Below are 19,402 nucleotides of genomic sequence, written 5' to 3'. Positions count from 1 at the left end.
GAGAGAGAGAGAGAGAGAGAGAGATCATCCCTTCACTTTAAACTATAACCACATTACCACACTGCAATCATGAAATATGAGATCAGCATACATCTTACCAAAATAGGTTACATAACCGTACGTGTGTGTGTGTGTGTGTGTGTGTGTCTGTGTGTGTGTGTGTGTGTCTTTGTGTGTGTGTCTTTGTGTGTCTTTAAGTTATGTGCTGTAATCAATACAACATTGCAGCTGCTTCTTAGTTGGCCATTTTGATTCCGTCATATATCTGTGTTTTCCTCATTGTTTCATGTTCATACAGACCAGCAATCTTCTCTGCCCATGTGGCACTACGTACCCACTCCTTGTCTAGCTCTCACTCTCTCTGTACAAGCCCTCCTCTGTCCTCCTCTCCTTTCCCCAGTACACACACATAAGAACACACACACAGAAACAGAAGAATAATGTGGCTAAGGTTTCCTTTGTTATTCTGAAGGCTCCCATAGGTCAGTGCCCCTGGTGCATGCTCTCACACAAACATGTGCTCTCTCTCTCTCTCTCTCACACACACACACACACACACACACACACACAGGGAGGGAGACAGACAGAGGGACAAAGTAAAGGCTAATGTTTCCTTTGTTTTTGAGAGGTCTTGCTGAGGTCACTGTGCTCATCCTGTGATGAGAATGTGGATAAAAAAGGAAGAGACCCTCACCCACTTGACCTTCGTCCACCCACCCGCTTCTGCACCCGCTTCTCTCTCTCTCTCCCTCTCTCTCTCTCTCTCCCTCTCTCTCTCTCTCTCTCTCTCCCTCTCTCTCTCTCTCTCTCTCTCTCTCTCCTTCCAACAATTTATTAATTTACTATCTATTTCTCCCTCTCTTTTTTTCTCACACACTCCAAAATGCACAAATAAAAGGGAGCGTACCTATGTTCCCCGGGTCCTATGTTCCCCGGGACCTATGTTCCCCGCTTTGTATGGGACCGAGGAACATAGGACCCTTTTTTAAAACCCTAACCATAACCATAATCCTAATCCTAACCCTAACCCTGAGCGGGGAACATAGGACCCACTGAACATAGGACCTGGGGAACATAGGGATGACCCCAAATAAAATTACTCCCAAGTAGTTCCAGATTTATGGCCGAATGATTATTCAAGTGAGCCTCTGTGAATCTGAGTGACCCACAGGCCCTCTGCTGGCTGACATGTAGAAGTGTAACCAGTAGATGTGCCTGCAGAAACTCCAGACTTGCTGAAACTTGTTAACTATCTGGTTAAAGCCTGTTTAATGTCAGAAATTTGAAGTGCTCAATTGTTTTTCTGCTGTTTCACTAAATGAGACTGACAAAGCCGCCTTGTCATTAAAGGTTTTGTGGAACTTGACAAACTCTTGTAATGTAAGATCTGCAACCTGGTCAGTTGTCACCATCATTACCTGAATTTCAAATTAGGAAAAGCAAGTCGTTCAGTATGCTATGAGAAACTAACTGCAACTGGTAACATGTAGAGTAAGTAGATTGAAATTTGTATATTTTGGCAGGTATGATATTAATTATATCAACATTAAATTAGGAAATTATTATCAGTCCTCCGATACACTGACATGTACTAGATGTATTGCTTTGTACAATGTGTCCACAAAGTAGCCCTGTCACACACAAATGCATTGAAAGTGTTTCTACTGTAATCACTGACATGAATAGATTATTTGCAGTGGAGCATTCACCTTTTAGCCTCACGAGCCAGACCCACATTAAAATGTAGGGTCTGGGCACTCACCGTCCGCAGTGCTCAGTCCGAGGGGCGGGATAATCAGTTGTCTTTCAAATTCCCTCTGCACGCAATAGGACAGCGGCAGCGCCATAGAGTGAATCGTTTCATTATGTTGGTGACGTACATCGTTCGAGACGAGAGATGTAGTCCACTGAGTGGATTCGCACAAAACCAACATAACTTTTGAAGTCTATCGAACAACACTACTTTCTTGACGTGAAAAATTATCTTTTAAATTCACACACATCATATGTGAAATTTGTGGCACAATTCAAACTGGACCAAAAAATAATTGTTATCTCTCCATTAACTCCCGTTCATAATTTTTTGAAAGATAGGTCCCATGGACCGGAAGTAGAAGGGGCGGGACTTCACCACTCTATGAGTCCCATGCGTTTCCCACCAGCGGAGCTAGTTGGCTAGTTCAAACGTTTGCCAACTTAATAAAAGCTTAACTCGTGTTACACTGTTCGCCAGCAGCAACATCCATCTTATTTGTTTTCAAGTAGCAGGGAATTCAAGCCAAACCGTTGCAACTCTGCCATCAATCATTATGTTAAGCACACCTAACGACTCTACACGATTTTATTTGCCTGATTTCTGGAGCTCACAAGCCAACGGAGAGTTGCTACCCTTAGGGGCGCGTCTAGATTTCTAGGCTATTCACTTTTTGCTCTGTCATGAAAAAATCATCTTGAATGAAAGTCAAGATATCCCAGCCAACGTGGAGAATAATAGTGGTCAGTTTAATGGAACACCCATGAAAGACTGCAGAATGAATGGATGCCAAAAAAAGAAAGCGGAGTCATGGGAAATAGTCCACCTGGTTCAAGACAAACAAACCAGATGCCCGTCAGTGCAGACCAGGCCGAGACTGAGGCGATGACTACAGGCTACTGGTGAGAGTGGACCAGGGCAGACTAGGGGATCGGGTTCTACATTTGAATGTCTCATGAATGCAAATGAGAGACACTCACTCCCAGTGCATGATAGGCCTGTTGAATGTGACAGGCAATATCTCTAACCAACAGTCCCTGAAGGTGGCCTCACAGCCTAACACCGGATTAATCCACATCCTGATAGTTTGCTATTTGTGAATGAAATGTCCATTCCTTGAATCACCTTTGAGATGGCAACACAAGGAGGCATTTTCTGAAAAAAAAAAAGACTCCTTTGTTCTGTCATCCCACAAACTGATTCCATTTAAAGAATCAAAATGTGGCAAGATAGCGACTATTAACACAGATATGAACGGCTTCATTTGATCCTGAGAACAAATACTAACTCTTACTGCTAAGAGAGGAGGGATAAAAATGACTAATGAGGGATGTTGTTAAATAGTATTTCCTCACAAGTAGTATTTCCTCACATTCCTTATGATTAGATGTGCCACCACTAGTGGAGTTATTAGTTCATTATCAGCAGAGATCACACACAATAACTGTGGCAGCTCCAGTGTTTATATAACACAGATGTGTGTGTGTGTGTGTGTATGTGTGTGGCTCCTCTGTGCACCGATTGTTTAATATTCCTGTCTTGAGGGTCGCACCACTGAGGCCCCCAGACAGCCACATACATCTGCGACAAGAACAGCAGACTGGCTAGAAAAACATTCCCATGATGCATCTCTGGGAGAGGGTCGCTAAGACACATTTCCATGGTGCATCTCTGGGAGAGGGTCGCTAAGACACATTTCCATGATGCATCTCTGGGAGAGGGTCGCTAAGACACATTTCCATGGTGCATCTCTGGGAGAGGGTCGCTAAGACACATTCCCATGGTGCATCTCTGGGAGAGGGTCGCTAAGACACATTTCCATGGTGCATCTCTGGGAGAGGGTCGCTAAGACACATTCCCATGGTGCATCTCTGGGAGAGGGTCGCTAAGACACATTTCCATGGTGCATCTCTGGGAGAGGGTCGCTAAGACACATTCCCATGGTGCATCTCTGGGAGAGGGTCGCTAAGACACATTCCCATGGTGCATCTCTGGGAGAGGGTCGCTAAGACACATTCCCATGGTGCATCTCTGGGAGAGGGTCGCTAAGACACATTTCCATGGTGCATCTCTGGGAGAGGGTCGCTAAGACACATTCCCATGGTGCATCTCTGGGAGAGGGTCGCTAAGACACATTACACGGTTTCCCTTCCGTGCTGGATAGTGGAGGGAGAGGGGGGACACAGGGGACAGGAAACGTGGGGATTCCATCGGCTCGTCTGCTGCGTGAACTGGGAAGCACCCTCCCTTGGCTGGGAATGCCGGGAATTCTCAAGTCCTACGGCAGTTTCTTGAACTAGCCATGACCGCAGAACAGGTTGAGTTGCCCTGCTCGCTTTATGTACTCTAGCCACACAGTGGCAGGCTGCAGTTGGTGCTATCTGGCAGTGGCGGAGCTAGGGGGTGGCTTAGGGGGCTTAAGCCCCGAATCTTTTTTCAAAAGCCCCGAATCTTTTTTTAGTGTTTTAAATTCCCGGCAACTCTTATTTCCTATATAACCCTCGGTTTCTCTATAACAGGCACGGCGCTACAGGTGGGCCTGGATGGGCCTAGGCCCACATACTTTTCAACAGGCCCACCCAAAACTTTTCTTTAAAAAAAAAAAAAAACTTTTAATATAGTCGTTGTTTAGGTACCTTAAACGTGCACAAACAGTCTCGTTGTATCGCTGCAACCAGGAGATGAAGGATAGCTGAGATCCATAACAGCACATCTCTATGGCTTAATAATGGCTTCTGAAATGTTTTTTTTTTTTGCAATGCAGCTTGTTGATATTGTGATCGTTGATCCGATTTGCATTAATGAGCTCTCTTGGAGCATGTTTTACATGACGTTGTCAATGAACAAGTTCTGTGCCCGAGGGGTAGGCCTAATAGCCAGCTGATTTTGCCAGGGCTTCAGCCCCGAATGTATTTTGTACAGTTGACTAACAAATATGAAACCATTAATTGAGAAAATGAGATGAGATGGACGTATTTAACATACAAGCGGACACGGATGAACTCACTCTTCTTCATGCAGCAGATTTAACATGAACGTTACCTTCCATAACACATAATTTGGAACGTAGGCTACGTGCGCGCGCGAGGTTGGGCATGTCATTGTTTGCATTTAATATTTGGTATAGGCCTACGTTACAAGGAAATCATGAAGTCATCAATAACAAGGTGATGGTGGAGTTATCCTGTTCTCGTCATTTCTAGCCTACAAGTTCAGGTTTGTTATCAGCCTCTAGCCTACAGTCTCGAGCTGGCCAAACAGTGGTGGCCTGCTTTGCCTAGTTGTAAAATCGAATTAGTGAGTCTTCAATACGCCTGTTTGAGTCGTGATTCACTCGGATCTTTCACCCGTATCTTTAAATTAACCCACGAGTCGCGAGTCTCTAGTATCATTAACTCGGATCAGTTGAGTCCTACTACAATTCAATCTAAAACGATAAACAGCGCCACACACAACCCTCTTGCAACATTAGCTAGCCTACTAGCCATCATATCTGCCAAAAATGTAACCATTTCGTAAGTAGGATAACCACAACTCCACAAATCAACTCAAGCGACTGAGTGAGCAGGCAGTCTGAGATAACTGGTTAACTTCCCGCAGAGCCGGGTTAGTCGGATCAGCCAGCCGGTTAGGCTACATGAGTACGAGTCGGCTACGGCTACGTTGTCATGAGTGGCTGTAGACGAGCGAGTAGCTCCTTCTCAAAGTGAAAAGCAATTCCACAACAAAAGCCATTCTTCACCTCTAAAATAACATTCAATGTTCTGCATGTAGCCTAGGCATACTTTAGATTTGGTGTATAGATGTGTAGCATATTAAAATGCAATTAGGTCGCACAGACAGTCCGAAACATTGCACGCTCTTAATGGAGCTGCTTTGTATACCCGGGTTAGTCGGATCGCTGGGCCGGGCGGTTACGTTATGAGTGCGAGTCAGCCGAATCAGCCGGCTACGTTGTCATGAGTGGATCAGTAGACGAGCGAGTAACTCCTCGTCAAGGTGAAAAGCAAATCCACAACAAAAGCCATTCTTTCACTTCTGAAATAACATACAATGTTCTACACGTAGGCATAGCCTACTTTTAAATGCAATTAGGTCGCGAAGACAGTACGAAACATTGCAAGCTCTGTATGGAGCTGCTCAGGCTAGCCGGGTCAGTTGGATCTGCAGGGCGGGCCGGTTACGTTGTTATGAGTGCGAGTCAGCCGAATCAGCCGGCTACGTTGTCATGAGTGGATCTTTAGAGGAGCGAGTAACTCCTCGTCAAGGTTAAAAGAAAATCCACAACAAAAGCCATGCGTTCACTTCTGAAATAACATATATTCTGCACGCATAGCCTACTTTAAAATGCAATTAGGTCGCGAAGAGGGTCTGAAACATTGCAAGCTCTGTATGGAGAGTAGGCTAGCCAGTCGGATCAGCCAAGCGGGCCGGTTACGTTGTTGTTATGAGTGCGAGTCAGCCGAATCAGCCGGCTAGTTGTCATGAGTGGATCTGTAGACGAGCAAGTAGCCTAGTTTCTACTCGTGTCAAGGTGATAATAATAATAGGCCTAATGAGAATAGTAGTAGTAGTAGTAGTAATAACAATAATAATAATAATAATAATAATAATAATAATAATAATAATTTAGTCACTTCAGGGCATTTCTATGTTCCTGTTTCTATGTCTACATTGAAAGTCAAATGCTTAGGCTAAGACAATAAATAAACAGTCTGGCTCAAACTGCTTTCTTTCCCGTGAGTGGGTGGAGGTTTTGATGCTATTATATTAGGCTATTTTATATTATATTATATTATGTTTTATTATATTATATTATATATGATATTATATTAGTCTACCTACATGATATATATATATATATATATATATATATATATATATATATATATATATATATATATATATATATATATATATAGCTATGATAGGCTAATAATATTAGTTGCCTAGTATTAGCTGCCTATAATACCTATTAGAATAGATTCCTAGTAGCCTACTATTAGTATATAGTAGTGGTAATAAACATTGTAGCAGAGTAGCATTAGACCTAGGCAAATTTTCTATTGTTAACAAAACAACAACAAATAATTAATTATTATAATATAGGCTACCCTCCCTGTCAATAAGATCAAAGTTTCTGAACATGAGCACCAAAAAGATGAACAATGTGTGGATGCACTTTGACCAGGAGACCAAAACTCTTAGGCTAAATGCAAGTACTGCAAAAACCTGGTTTCAAATCATGGAGGATCCACATCCAACATGAGAAGGCACTTAACAAAATGAAGCACCCCACTGCACTGCTTGAACGTAGGACTGAATTTCTTTGCGATTTAGCAATACTGACTCAAGTGACTCAAGTGACTCGTTCAACCCGGATCAGTTTAGTGAGTGACTCAGAATAACCCGGATCCTTAAAAGGAATCGAGTTTAACAGGCCTAGTCTTCAATGTTCCCTTCTCCCTAACAAACCGTATAATGCATATTGCTATTTAAAAGCCACTCTGCTAGGTGGCTATATAGTTCGTTTCTAGCAAACAGAAAATGTCAAGATAGCTAAATGTCATTACATCCTCTAATTGTCAAAATGTTATTGTCCATAATATTTAATAAATGTGGTGCAAATGAGGCTTGAGTCAGTGGATTCATTTATGAAAAGTGAGCAGCAAGTCAGGCAAAATGGGAATTATGAAAACCGTTTAGACTACTCTATGGGCTAAGCCCCGAATGTTTTCAACTGCCCTGCATATTGATTGAAACTGTCGGGCAGTGTGATTGATCTGTATTGTTGAAAACCTAAAACAAATGAAATATTCGACTTCATGTTATACAAGCAGAACTAAACTATGTTTGGGGGAAATATTAGATTCCCACTTTTACAGCCTATAGGCCTTAGGTCTATTTGAGAGATGCGCTAAAGCACAGCCAGCAGGTATGGTGCGTAATGGAGATTCCAAAGCGCTCTTATTTGGTCAGAACCAAGGACAGTGATCGAGGATAGGTACGTCCGTCCTTTTTACAATGCATCAGACTATTTAAAGAGCATCAAGCTATTCAAATCTCTATTATGTAAGCACAAATAATATAACAGTATATTAGTCAGTCATTTTTATTAGGTTGTTTACAGTGATTTGATAAAGTTTTTTTTAAGGCCCACCCACAATTGGTCTGGCCCATCCAAAACTGGAATCCTGGCGCCGTGCCTGCTCTATAAATGTCACAAAATGCTCTATTACTGAGGAAATGTATCCCTTATTTTCAAAGCCCAATATTGAAAAAATTATTTGACTTGCTACACGATCTATCGTAACACCCCCTATTTCCACCGGTTCCTCGGATATTTCAGGCAGTAAATGCTCCCGTTAAGAACCAAACCAGACTTTGTTCAAATCTACACACCTATGGCTACTGAAAAATGTAAGGTTCATTTAGTAAATGTTATTTTGAAGTGTTAAAAAACATCGTTGTTTTAGAATTTCTAGAGCGATAATTGGGGGTGTTACGATATGCCTCTGGGCTATCCGCTATGGTGATTTCAATGGTTAGATTGATTTGTTTAGATCCAGTGAAAATTCTGCCTTGACAACGCTAAGTCATGGCTTTGGTGTTCCAAAAAGCCTCTGTCAGAAGTCTGTCACTTTTACAGTCTGTGATAAAACACTTTTTGTACATGTTGAAACGGTATGGATATTAGAACGTTTTTCAAAAGACCACCCTGCTCCGTTCAAGTGAACTGACGGATGGTGTTGTTTCAGGTTGGTGATTTCACGTTAAGAGCTTTCAGTCAGTTAGGCAGGCTAACGTTAGGCTACTTGGCTAGCTCCCTAAATGCTTAACGTTAACGTTAAATGTCCTCGTTCGTCGGCGGAAAAAGCAAATTCAGTACTCTCATAGGCTAGCTAAGCCTACTGCAGAATAAGAAATTCCAGCTCCCAAAACAAAGTGATCCTCGTCTTATAATAAATTAGGCTACACTGTTTTGAAATGTCAGAAAAACCCATTAACAGTTATCTGCCCATGTCAACTTTTCAGTGTCATATGTTGCACAAAAGAATGTTAACTGTTAGCCTACCTTGAAACCTTGTTGATATCCTATCCACCACCACAGATCCACATAAATATAAAAGTCATGTTATGTTGTTTTGGCTGCCTAACTAATTATTAACTAAAAAAAAAAAAAAACATTACAATGATATATTGAGAGGAAAGGGCCCTTTCCATAAGTGTGTTAATCAAGCACCATGCAGTCTGCATTCATAATCTAGGTGCTTGATTTTATGCACCTGTGTAAAGGGACCTGATGAAACCTATGAATAATCTTGCTAAATTACAAAATTAATATAATTTAGAAACGCCTATGTCAAGATGATAATGCATTCCTTCTAAAATACCCTTGTATCATGATGACTGGCCATACTGTAATTATATCATAATATTATGTATATTATAGTATAAGATATTCTATATATTTGTCACACAGATGAGATCAGGAAAGAGGAAGAAGGAGAATAGCAATAATAAACAATAATGTCATATCAAACAATAGCCTAATGAAAATAAACAAATACTATAATATACAAACCATAAGAAACGCTTAATTAACTAAGTACATGCTAAACAGATATGAACAGATATTGCCTCTTGAAAGACCCAAAACTATAATTTTACACAGTGTAGTGCCAGTCAGATACCTTGAATCTGTTGAATGTTAGTTTCACATTTTTGAAGTCTCAATGTGTCCATTCGTTTACACAAAATTCACTAGAAGTCATTATTTAAGGGGTTATTTAAAAAAAAAAAAAAAATGGGCTAAGCCCCGAATGTTTACAATGTCTGGCTCCGCCCCTGCTATCTGGTCATGACCTTGGTGCAGGTGGAGTTATTTGATTGCATGTGTTAGCCCGGAGAAAGGTTTTTTGCTTCTGAAGACACTTGAAAAAGACAGATCATTATGGCTTCCTTCCATATCTGTTTCTCACCTTAAGGTTACTTTGATGAACTTCAGTTTTACCTTTTAGCCATGAAATAACACAACCTCATCAATAACATATCATGTATAATATTGTGTTAGTATTTGTCCAGATTGCTCTCCATGACACAATGGCTGTTATGCCATGCTAATGTTCAGGTTATATCAATATACCCCCTAGGGTATATTGATATAACCTGAACTCTTCTGATAGAATTTCATTTCTATTTATATTCCAGTACTATATTTCCCCAAGGTTACGCCACTTACACCTGTTCAATCATTACTTGTTTAAGTATAAGTCATAATCATTCTCCTGCAATACTGAAAACATCTGCAATTGCTGTCTCAGTGAGAGACACTGTGAGTGCTATGTCCAGCAGCATAGGACAGAGTCATGGTCTCTCCATACCAGAGATCATGGTCAATCATGGCTTTAAACAAAGTCAATAAAATCAATTAGCTCACACTCTGCACTGGTATAATTGTGTTTATCTTTGAAATACAGATTGTTTACATTATTTGACTTGGGGCTGCAAATCAAATGGGCAGTTGTACTGGGTTTGCTACATTACTGTGACATAATTGTCCATTGTGTCTGAGACTCAAATGGAGTACAAATCCATCAGATCATTCTCTAAACAGATCCGACTGTAAAAACTAGGGCTGTCAATCGATTAAAAAAATGAATCTAATTAATTACATACTCTAATCTAAATTAATCGCATATATCATTTTTGCTGTGAAAGTATTTTAAATATTTAAATTCAAATGAATCATTGAATAATCAGCATTAGTGACATTAAAGTTCAAACACTCTTTCATTATTATTTTCACTGTTCAAATAATGGCCATAATAATCTATGATATGACCTAATATGCTGAGGAAATAAATTCAACAGTGCTTCGGGAAGAGGTTTTTTTTTTCACATACAAGGCATTTCAGGCCACAGATATAACCTAGGGGAAACAATGAAAATAAATTAACACTCCCCTCAATGTCAACACTTATTTCTTTGCATTGATGTGCGACTATAGAGTTGATGAACTCCGGTGATATGCAAATTCCTTGCTGCAGACATTGCAGAGGACTTTATTTTCAACACTTTATTTTTATCAACACCATCAGGCCATTTTTTAAAAGTAAATGTTCCAATCAATGATCCAGACAGCACGTTTTCTTCTCTCTCCTTCATTTTACAGTCTAATTTTTACTGACTAGAACGGCTCGGGGTCAAAGGTCATACGGAATCGATTAATCTGCACACATTTTTTTAATCAGTTCTTTTTTTCTCAAATTAATCAGTTATTTTGACAGCCCTAGTAAGAACACATATTAAGTTTTTTTGTGTGAAAATGAACAGTCATTTCTTGTGATATAAATTATTTATTTACATTACAGAAAAAGACCCCATCAAGACAAACAAAGTAACTATTGGAAATATTACCCATAGATAAACAAAAGCTTGTACTCTAGTATCGTTGTGTTCTCTTCCTGCGGGTATGTCCCGTACCACGGGTGCAAGGCATCGCGTGTGGCCTCCCATCAGTCTATGTGTTCCTTCCCCGATCGTCGTGCCCTCCTGTCGCCTGCGCCCCTACCTCCCCTCTCCTGCGCCCCTACCTCCCCTCTCCGCTGGGGCTTGCGGGGCAGTTTTGAGGCACCTCCGTTGGGATGTATGTGTGTGTGTGTCTGTGTGTGTGTGTATGTATGTGCGTGTGTGTCTGTGTGTGTGCGTATGTATGTGTGTGTGTGCCTGTGTGTGTGCGTATGTATGTGTGTGTGTGTCTGTGTGTGTGCGTATGTATGTGCGTGTGTGTGTTTGTAGGGCGGGAAGGGGGGGGGGGGCGGCCATCTTGTGTCAGTCAGGTCCACTCCTCTACTCTATTTCCCATGATCCCGTGCTGCCAGTGCTCAGATGAGTCGGGTAGAGGCGCGCATGGTGTTCTCTGAGCTGTAGTGCGTGGCGTTCTGCTTCTGCCGGTTGATCCGGTTTGTGCGGGGGCACTTCCTGCAAAACAGGATGACGGGCTAAAAAGAGTCACCTACCAGTTTAGAATCTGCACAAGGCTTCATGTTTCCTCAGGCACACTGGGCAACTTTTTGGGATATGGTGAAGGTCAGTGTCACTCTATGTGTAGCACTGTTGGAGCACATCCTACAGAGTAAAGGGTTGCTTGGAGATGCCAACAAATGCAGTGCTATTAATACTTCAGCTTTGTTGAATTCAGATGGCTTTTAAAGATGTCCTGAAAGTTGCCCAGTGTGTCAGCCAAGGAAAAATTTATTTGGTAACACTTTACGGTAAGGGTACATGAATCATCATGAATTTATGCATGAATTAATCCATGATTTATGTATTACTTCATTCCTTAATATCTCATTAATCATCAGGAATTGACATGAGTTCATAGTTTGTCATTTGTGACCTCATACATGAACAACACATCAACTAAAGCATTAAATATAGTGGGCACATCATTGTGATTTATTAACTCATTGAGTGGCAAAAACGTAATATTACGGTTTTAGCTTTTTTTTTTAATTACGAAACTAGACACTCACACCTTATATGTGATTTTGGGAACTCTGTGATGAATGGAAATGAAGTATATGACGATCGAAAACTCATGAAAACGCAAGATCTGGACATTTAACTGGAAGTTTTTTCTTAACTCGCCGCTTTGTTTCGAATCAGTCACTGATTAGCCTATCAGTGACATGCACGTCAGGTCATTTATTTTCGTGGGTTTATCAATAGGTGGCAGGTCTCGTTAGATCTCTTCCCAGAAACTTTGCAGGCAACACTTCTCAGGGAGAAATGAAAAAATCGAAGAAAAACATATTGCAGCAGGTGCGTTTTCGCCAGACAACGCTGGATGAGTCCACCTTTCTACTAAGACAAGATGACTCTGACCACGACAGGTCAAAAACATCACAAGGAGTGACTGAACACCGTGCTGAGGAGGGAGTTCCATCTCCACCACGAGCCGGGCCTAGCGGAGTGGGTGGTAGGCCAAGTCACGCTTGCAAGAGGGCACGCCCTTGCCAGAGTGCCGAATATGTCGGTGATAGTGACTCATAAAAGACGCAATATCTCCATTTCTAGAAAAAAAAACAGGGATTTTGATGAAAACTAGCCACTGTTTAGCTTGGGATTTCTCAGGAACAGAGGCGTGTAGAGCTTAAAGTCTCACCTTTCAAACGAGCCATTGTATGTGTTCATAGCTATAACACAGAATATGCTGTGGCTGTACAAAAATCATCAACAATGGTCTAGATTGCTGGCACTCTAGGACAAAGCTTCCGAAAACAGCTTGGCATTCAATGAGTTGATGATTTCTTTTTCTGCCAAAAATGTGGTCATCACTACTCAAATTCCAATTTGACCATAACTTCTGCAGTTCTCTAAGCACATGCCATTGTTAACACTTTAGTTGAGGGGCCACAAACATGATGAAATCATGAGTAATTAACCTTAAATGCATGTAATCATGATGATCATGCTTAAGAAATCAGAAATGATGTACCCACTTTAACGTATGCTTTAGTTGATGTGTTGTTCATGCATGAGGTCATGAATGAGAGACTATGAACTTATGTGAATTCCTGATGATTCATAAAATATAAAGGAATGAAGTAATTCATAAATCATTAATTAATTCATGCATGAATTCATGATAATTCATGTACCCTTACCGTAAAGTGTTACCATTTATTTGAATACACAGAGGACATAAAACAAAGTTAGTGAACTAAAACATATGGCACTTTAATACATAAATACATTATATACTTCAGAGTTACTTTTTTTCAACAATTGCTACAGACACTAATACATTGATGAGTTCCCTCACAAGCATTAGTCTTTATCTATCTATTTATTTTAAGGCTTTATTATTGTTATGTTGGTTTGTTTCATTTAGTTATCTTAGTTGATTGTTTTTTGTTTGATTCCTTTCTTCTGTCCTTTTTCATTCTCCTTGTACACTAGTGTGGTGAGATGGATGGGATGGGATAATGTCTTATAGGGTGGGGTAAGGGTTGGGATAATGTCTGATAGGGGGGGGTAAGGGGGTAAAGGATGGGATAATGTCTTATAGGGTGGGGTAAGGGGGTAAGGGATGGGATAATGTCTGATAGGGGGGGGGTAAGGGATGGGATAATGTCTGATAGGGGGGGGTAAGGGGGTAAGGGATGGGATAATGTCTGATAGGGTGGGGTAAGGGGGTAAGGGATGGGATAATGTCTGATAGGGGGGGGTAAGGGGGTAAGGGATGGGATAATGTCTGATAGGGGGGTTAGGGGGTAAGGGTTGAATAAACGGACATTACTGCTACTGTGCCTTTTATTTCTCTGTGTGTGTAAGCATTAAACTGTAATTAAATACAATGTAAACAAGTAGTGTCGAGTCCTGCATATGTTTCCCAAACATTTCTCCTGACAGGCAAAGGCTTTCGACCCCACCTACTGGTCATGGCAGAGGTCTACAAGTGACTTGCCACTATTCACATGTGGGCTACACGGATGGTGGGTGAAGTATGTACAAAACATGTACATGCATTTTAACTTTTACATAACTCAACCGAATAGTAATACCAACCTGATTACAAGCAACACCCTTCTACATTCAGGGCCATTAATGTGATCATTATGTCACAAAATGACTCAAAATAACTTTCTAAAAATGCCATTTTATTGAGACTATTCATGTAATTCCTGCAGACATTGCATTAGTCTCATCTGCATTTTTCAGCCATTTCCACCCTATTTCCTGCCACAGAATCTCTCCCTGGCTCTCCCTTCACTCTTACTCAGCTTAGCTCTACTTCATAAAGTGGGACTCTATCAAAACTCTCTGATTGGGGATTTGAAGCCAGGTCCCCCATTGTCCCCTGGGTGCTATTCCACTCCGGTTATCAGGCTCTTGCGCACTTCAAATAAATGGCCTGTTCAGCATAGGGCAGCAATAGCTCTTTTATGGGGGGGGGGGTCCTGAGGCCCATCAGCAGGGCCCTTTTTAATTACTTCAGCCCAGGATGGGTCAAGAGGGCTTTTAAACATGCTGGCCTTTTTAAAGATTGTGCGCGCATGTGTGTGTGTGTGTGTGTGTGTGTGTGTGTGTGTGTGTGTGTATATGTATGTGTGTGTGTGTGTGAGAGAGAGAGAGAAATAGAGATAGAAAAGAAAGAAAGAGAGAAAGAAAGATAGAAAAGAAAGAAAGAAAGAGAGAGAGAGAGAGAGAGAAAGAGATAAGCATGGGGGCAGAGTTCTCTCACAAAGGCAAAAGTCACTGCAGACAAGTTGTGCAGCTGCATTGTGCTGTCTAGACAGCTCTATTGTACATGGACCACGTGATCTCTGCCCATTGTCTAAGCCTCCAACATCTAAATTGGTCAACCATTGATTCTGGAAACCACACAGCTACGCACACGTGCTGGGTGAAAAAGAGGCCGTAGGAGTAGGTATTGATATTACAGTTAATCGTTGCGGTGCTTATTTAAACCGTACACCCTCGCTTGTGTCTATCAGTGGAGCGGAATCTATAGCATCACTGTGTTTAAATCCTGTAGCATCTCCACAACCTGCAATCTGACTCAATTAGTGGGGCAGCTTATTAAATGAAGAGCAGAGTTCTATGTTGTGCTGTAGATCTTACTGTTTTCCCTCCTGCAAGACATGGTGATAATGCATGAGCAAAATGGAAGCAAGAGGACAGGGCCTCACCATAATAAGAGCAGACAGGACTAAAATGGGATGTGCCAACTCATACTAATGAGAAAAGTGTTTGTGTGTCTGTCTGTCAGTGCCCTCATTTACATACAACCAAAAATTGGGATATACATAAAAACGAATATTTGGGATGACACACGCACACACACACACACACACACACACACACACACACACACACACACACACACACACACATACAAGCACGCACACACACACACACACACACATACACACAAGCACACACACACACACACACACACACAAGCACACACATATACAGGAAGCCAGAAACAGACAATGCACTCTCCCGCAGTGTGAAGAGTGATAAGAGCTTGTTAAATTGAGGTCTCGCTGCACTGGGAATAAGTTGGGCTTAATCAGTGCACACACACACTCTCGAGGACTGACCTTTTTAGAAATGTTAAGTGTGTGACTCAGTGACTCAGCAAAGCCCCCCAGGATCCGAGAGACACCCACTTTCTTATTTCATATTTTCACACTTTCCGCCTGCATGTGCATGTGTGTGTGTGTGTGTGTGTGTGGGCCTGTGTTTGTGTGGTGTGCGTGTGTGCATGCATGTGTTTGTGAGTGTGTGTGTGCGTGTGTTTGTGTGTGAATTGAAAAAAAGCCCACCTGAACTGTGTGAGTGGGTTATCTTTTATGTTTGTGTTTAGTCAGCTTTCAATTGTGAGTATAGTTTGTGCAATATACAAACTATAGTACAGTGTCTTTAATGTTGTGGTTAGTGTGTGTGTGTGTGTGTGTGTAAAACTCACCGTGTGATACATAGCACCACCACACAGATGATAGCCACTTGTAGACCTCCGATTATTGAGGCGATGAGGACGTAGCGGAGCTTTCCGGAACCTGGTACCACATACAACACGTTGTACTCCTTAGTGTCACACTGGGCTCCACTGAAGCCTGAGTGACAGCTGTATCAGCCAACCATGGTCAAGATGGGCATGGAGGTGGACCAATGGAATTGTAGAGAACAGACATCGGAAAGCATGAATGAAATGAAAAGAGAGTGACAGGGGGAAAGATGGAAAAAAGGATAAAAAGACAAAAGATGGAGATAGAAAAATGTGGAGGAAGAGATGAAGGGAATATGGAGCAAGGAGATGTGGAGGAAGAGATGAAGGGAATATGGAGCAAGGAGATGAGAGGAGGAAGAGGAGGAGAAGGAAGAGAAACATTACTGATCAACAGAGTGCGTCTTTTATTGCTGTAAGTCACATACATAAACATGTAAAGGCACATAAATCCAAAAACATGGGGCTATCTGTCACAACCCCCCCTTGCATCAGCAGGGCTTTCTAAATCTCCACAGTAGGAGCTAGGGTTAGGGTTAGAGCAGAGCACCTGCTGAGCCCAGGCAGAATGAGTTTAAACAACACACACACACACACACACACACACACACATACACACACACACACACACACACGCATACACGTTCACTAATAAATATAGTGAGAAACAAATAAAGCCTAAAATATACAATGTTCATTTGTTATAACATAATTTGTTAAAGATCATGTCAGGGATCACTTTTCTGTCTCTCTCTCTACACACACACACACACACACACACCCACGCACACACACACACACACACACACACACACCCACGCACACACACACACACACACACACACACACACACACACACACACACACACACACACACACACACACATAATAATTTTTCTGTCTCTCCTTGTTGTTTTAGTCCATCGCTACCTTCTCACTCAATTCTTTTGTTCTTTGTTCTGAGAGGAAGCAGGAGACATGTGAGGGCTACAGCCTGTTGGGGGAGCTCACGATCTGCTGCAGACAACTGTGTGTGTGTGTGTGTGTGTGTGTGTGTAACCTGGTAAGAGCATCTCCCATGAAATCCAATGTCTTATATCTTATGAACGTGCTCGCTAAAGCATATACCACATAACCCGAGCCTGCACTTAAGGGCGTACATTATGAGCAAATAAGACCTTCGTCGATGTTCCCGCTTATCTAGAACAGCTCTAGGCGAGGACGCGTTGGCCACCGTACCTGCAGGAAGGGGTTGAGAGCATGTTGGGGTATTCGCAGTCGCCGTGCACGCAGTAGTTCTTGTAGTGCTCGGGGCAGGGGATGTAGAGACCTCGAGCTACCTCACCGGCCTGCTCCGTCTTCCTGGTCTCCTCTGCTGGGCACACACACAACAGCACGATGGAACACAGGTCACAGGTAGTACACAGGGCGGCCATTCACTAGCATGAGGTGGACGCTGAAGCTGCAGTATAGGACACATTTTAGGATTCTTAGGCGTAACTGTGGAATGTGAGGTACAGGCACAGCCATTAAAGTTTAATTAAAGGGGGATAGTGCAACACTGGGGCTCTGCTCCTACAGCCACAAAAGGGGCTTATCTGGAACCATGTGATTTCTTATCATACATGTACAATTTCACTCTCTTTCTGGCTCCACCACACTCATCCCCCAATGATGACAGTAGTTGGAGATCTGAACAAATGTTTGAGAAAACAATATACAGACTGCTGTGCACACAGCACACATTATATCTCTCTCTTGTCTCCATAGAGCCCAGTCTCAGTTGATCTCTGCGTGATTCATTCTTCTCCACAACAGTCTTTGCTAGCGCGGCGCAGGCCATTAGCTGGTTCTTACCAGGCTGATCAGGTAACTTGCGGAAGTGAAGGAGTGAAGAAGGGGAGGACAGTTTGATGGCTTTTGGCACAGGACAATTAAGCCCTGCAAACCACCCACTGACATAGTATGGTCCGGTATGGTGGTTAGTGTAGTAATGGAATACTGTATGGTGTTAAAGAAAGTCACCATACAGTAGAGAAAGAAACATTTAGCCAAAGTAAAAGGGCTACTTTATTTTGTGTACACACACACACACACACACACACACACACATACACACACACACACACGCCAAAGTAGAAGGGTTATTTTATTTTGCGTGTAAAACTTTTAGCTTTTATGGAGTAGGCTTTCTGGAATCTATAAAGATATTATAATAGATCGCAAACAAAGACATAGATAGATAAAGAAACAAACAGATACACACACACACACACACATAAACACACACCTGTGTAATCAGTCCTGACATACTGGCCATCTCCTGCTTTGGTCCCTGTTACCATGTCACCTAGGAACAAGCACAATATTAGACTCTATTTTAAACTTAGCAACAACATCACCAGGTCATGCTGTAGGCAATGAAGCAATTTCCCCAATCAATCTCTCACTCTCATTTGCTTTCTTGATTACTGCCCTTTTATAAAACACATTCAAATTAAAAAAACATCGGATTGACACAGAGGCATAAGCATATTTTTCTTTCAACAACACAAGCCCTCCATTAGAAAGAACCTCCTGCAGGTGGGGTGAACTCCTACAAGAGAACAAGCAGGAGCTAAGAAGGAGGATGCCCACCTTGGGCAACACTCAGGACATTATATTGGTTCAGCCGGTGCACTTCAGCACAGAGGATTAAGTCAACCAGCTTGTCTACTTGGCTGAAGAGTGGTGCTACCTACAATCAATTAGTGAATGGATGGAACAAATATATGGTGGGACTTTGAAGTTGTGTTACCCACCTCTGGGTAAGGTGTGTGTGTGTATGTGTATGTGTATGTGTATGTGTATGGTGGCGAGGGGGGGGGGGGGTCCTCCAATCTTACCCTGGCAGTGTCCAAGGAACTTAACCTCGATCTTCTCCTGCTTCTGACAGGACGCCTCTTTCACCTGGCAGGGGTTGTCATAGGAACGGCCATCCGAGGCGCACACAGGGTTGAAGCTGATGTGCGAGCAGTCGATGTTGCACACGCACCTGCAGTGGGGAGCCCGAGTAGGGCAGGGTCACAGGAGGGCAGAGAACCATGGGAAATGTATGTCAGAGAGGCATAGAGAGAGAGAGACAA

General features: G+C 42.1%; 1 protein-coding gene across 4 annotated transcripts in view; it reads right to left on the bottom strand.

Moving 5' to 3' along the window:
- Window positions 1–11,155: 11,155 nt before the first annotated feature.
- LOC143099803 (tomoregulin-2-like) overlaps window positions 11,156–19,402 on the bottom strand; it is a 75,607-nt gene continuing 67,360 nt past the window's right edge. The window contains exons 6-10 of one of the 4 annotated variants that reach the window (XM_076262723.1): window positions 19,163–19,311; window positions 18,568–18,627; window positions 17,517–17,652; window positions 16,239–16,397; window positions 11,156–11,757 (exon numbers count right to left, since the gene is read on the bottom strand). In XM_076262723.1, coding sequence (XP_076118838.1) covers window positions 11,592–11,757; window positions 16,239–16,397; window positions 17,517–17,652; window positions 18,568–18,627; window positions 19,163–19,311 — 670 coding nt within the window. In that variant the 3' untranslated portion in view covers window positions 11,156–11,591. The remainder of the gene's footprint in view (window positions 11,758–16,238; window positions 16,398–17,516; window positions 17,653–18,567; window positions 18,628–19,162; window positions 19,312–19,402) is intronic. The other 3 variants (XM_076262724.1, XM_076262726.1, XM_076262727.1) reach the window with 3 other exon arrangements.

Source organism: Alosa pseudoharengus, unplaced genomic scaffold (genome assembly GCF_046254945.1).
Source record: "Alosa pseudoharengus isolate Yale_2024_CS ecotype anadromous, Long Island Sound unplaced genomic scaffold, YU_APseudo_1.1 YU_APseudo_1.1_scf_3, whole genome shotgun sequence".
Taxonomy (NCBI): Eukaryota; Metazoa; Chordata; class Actinopteri; order Clupeiformes; family Clupeidae; genus Alosa; species Alosa pseudoharengus.
This window is presented reverse-complemented; position numbering and strand designations above follow the sequence as displayed.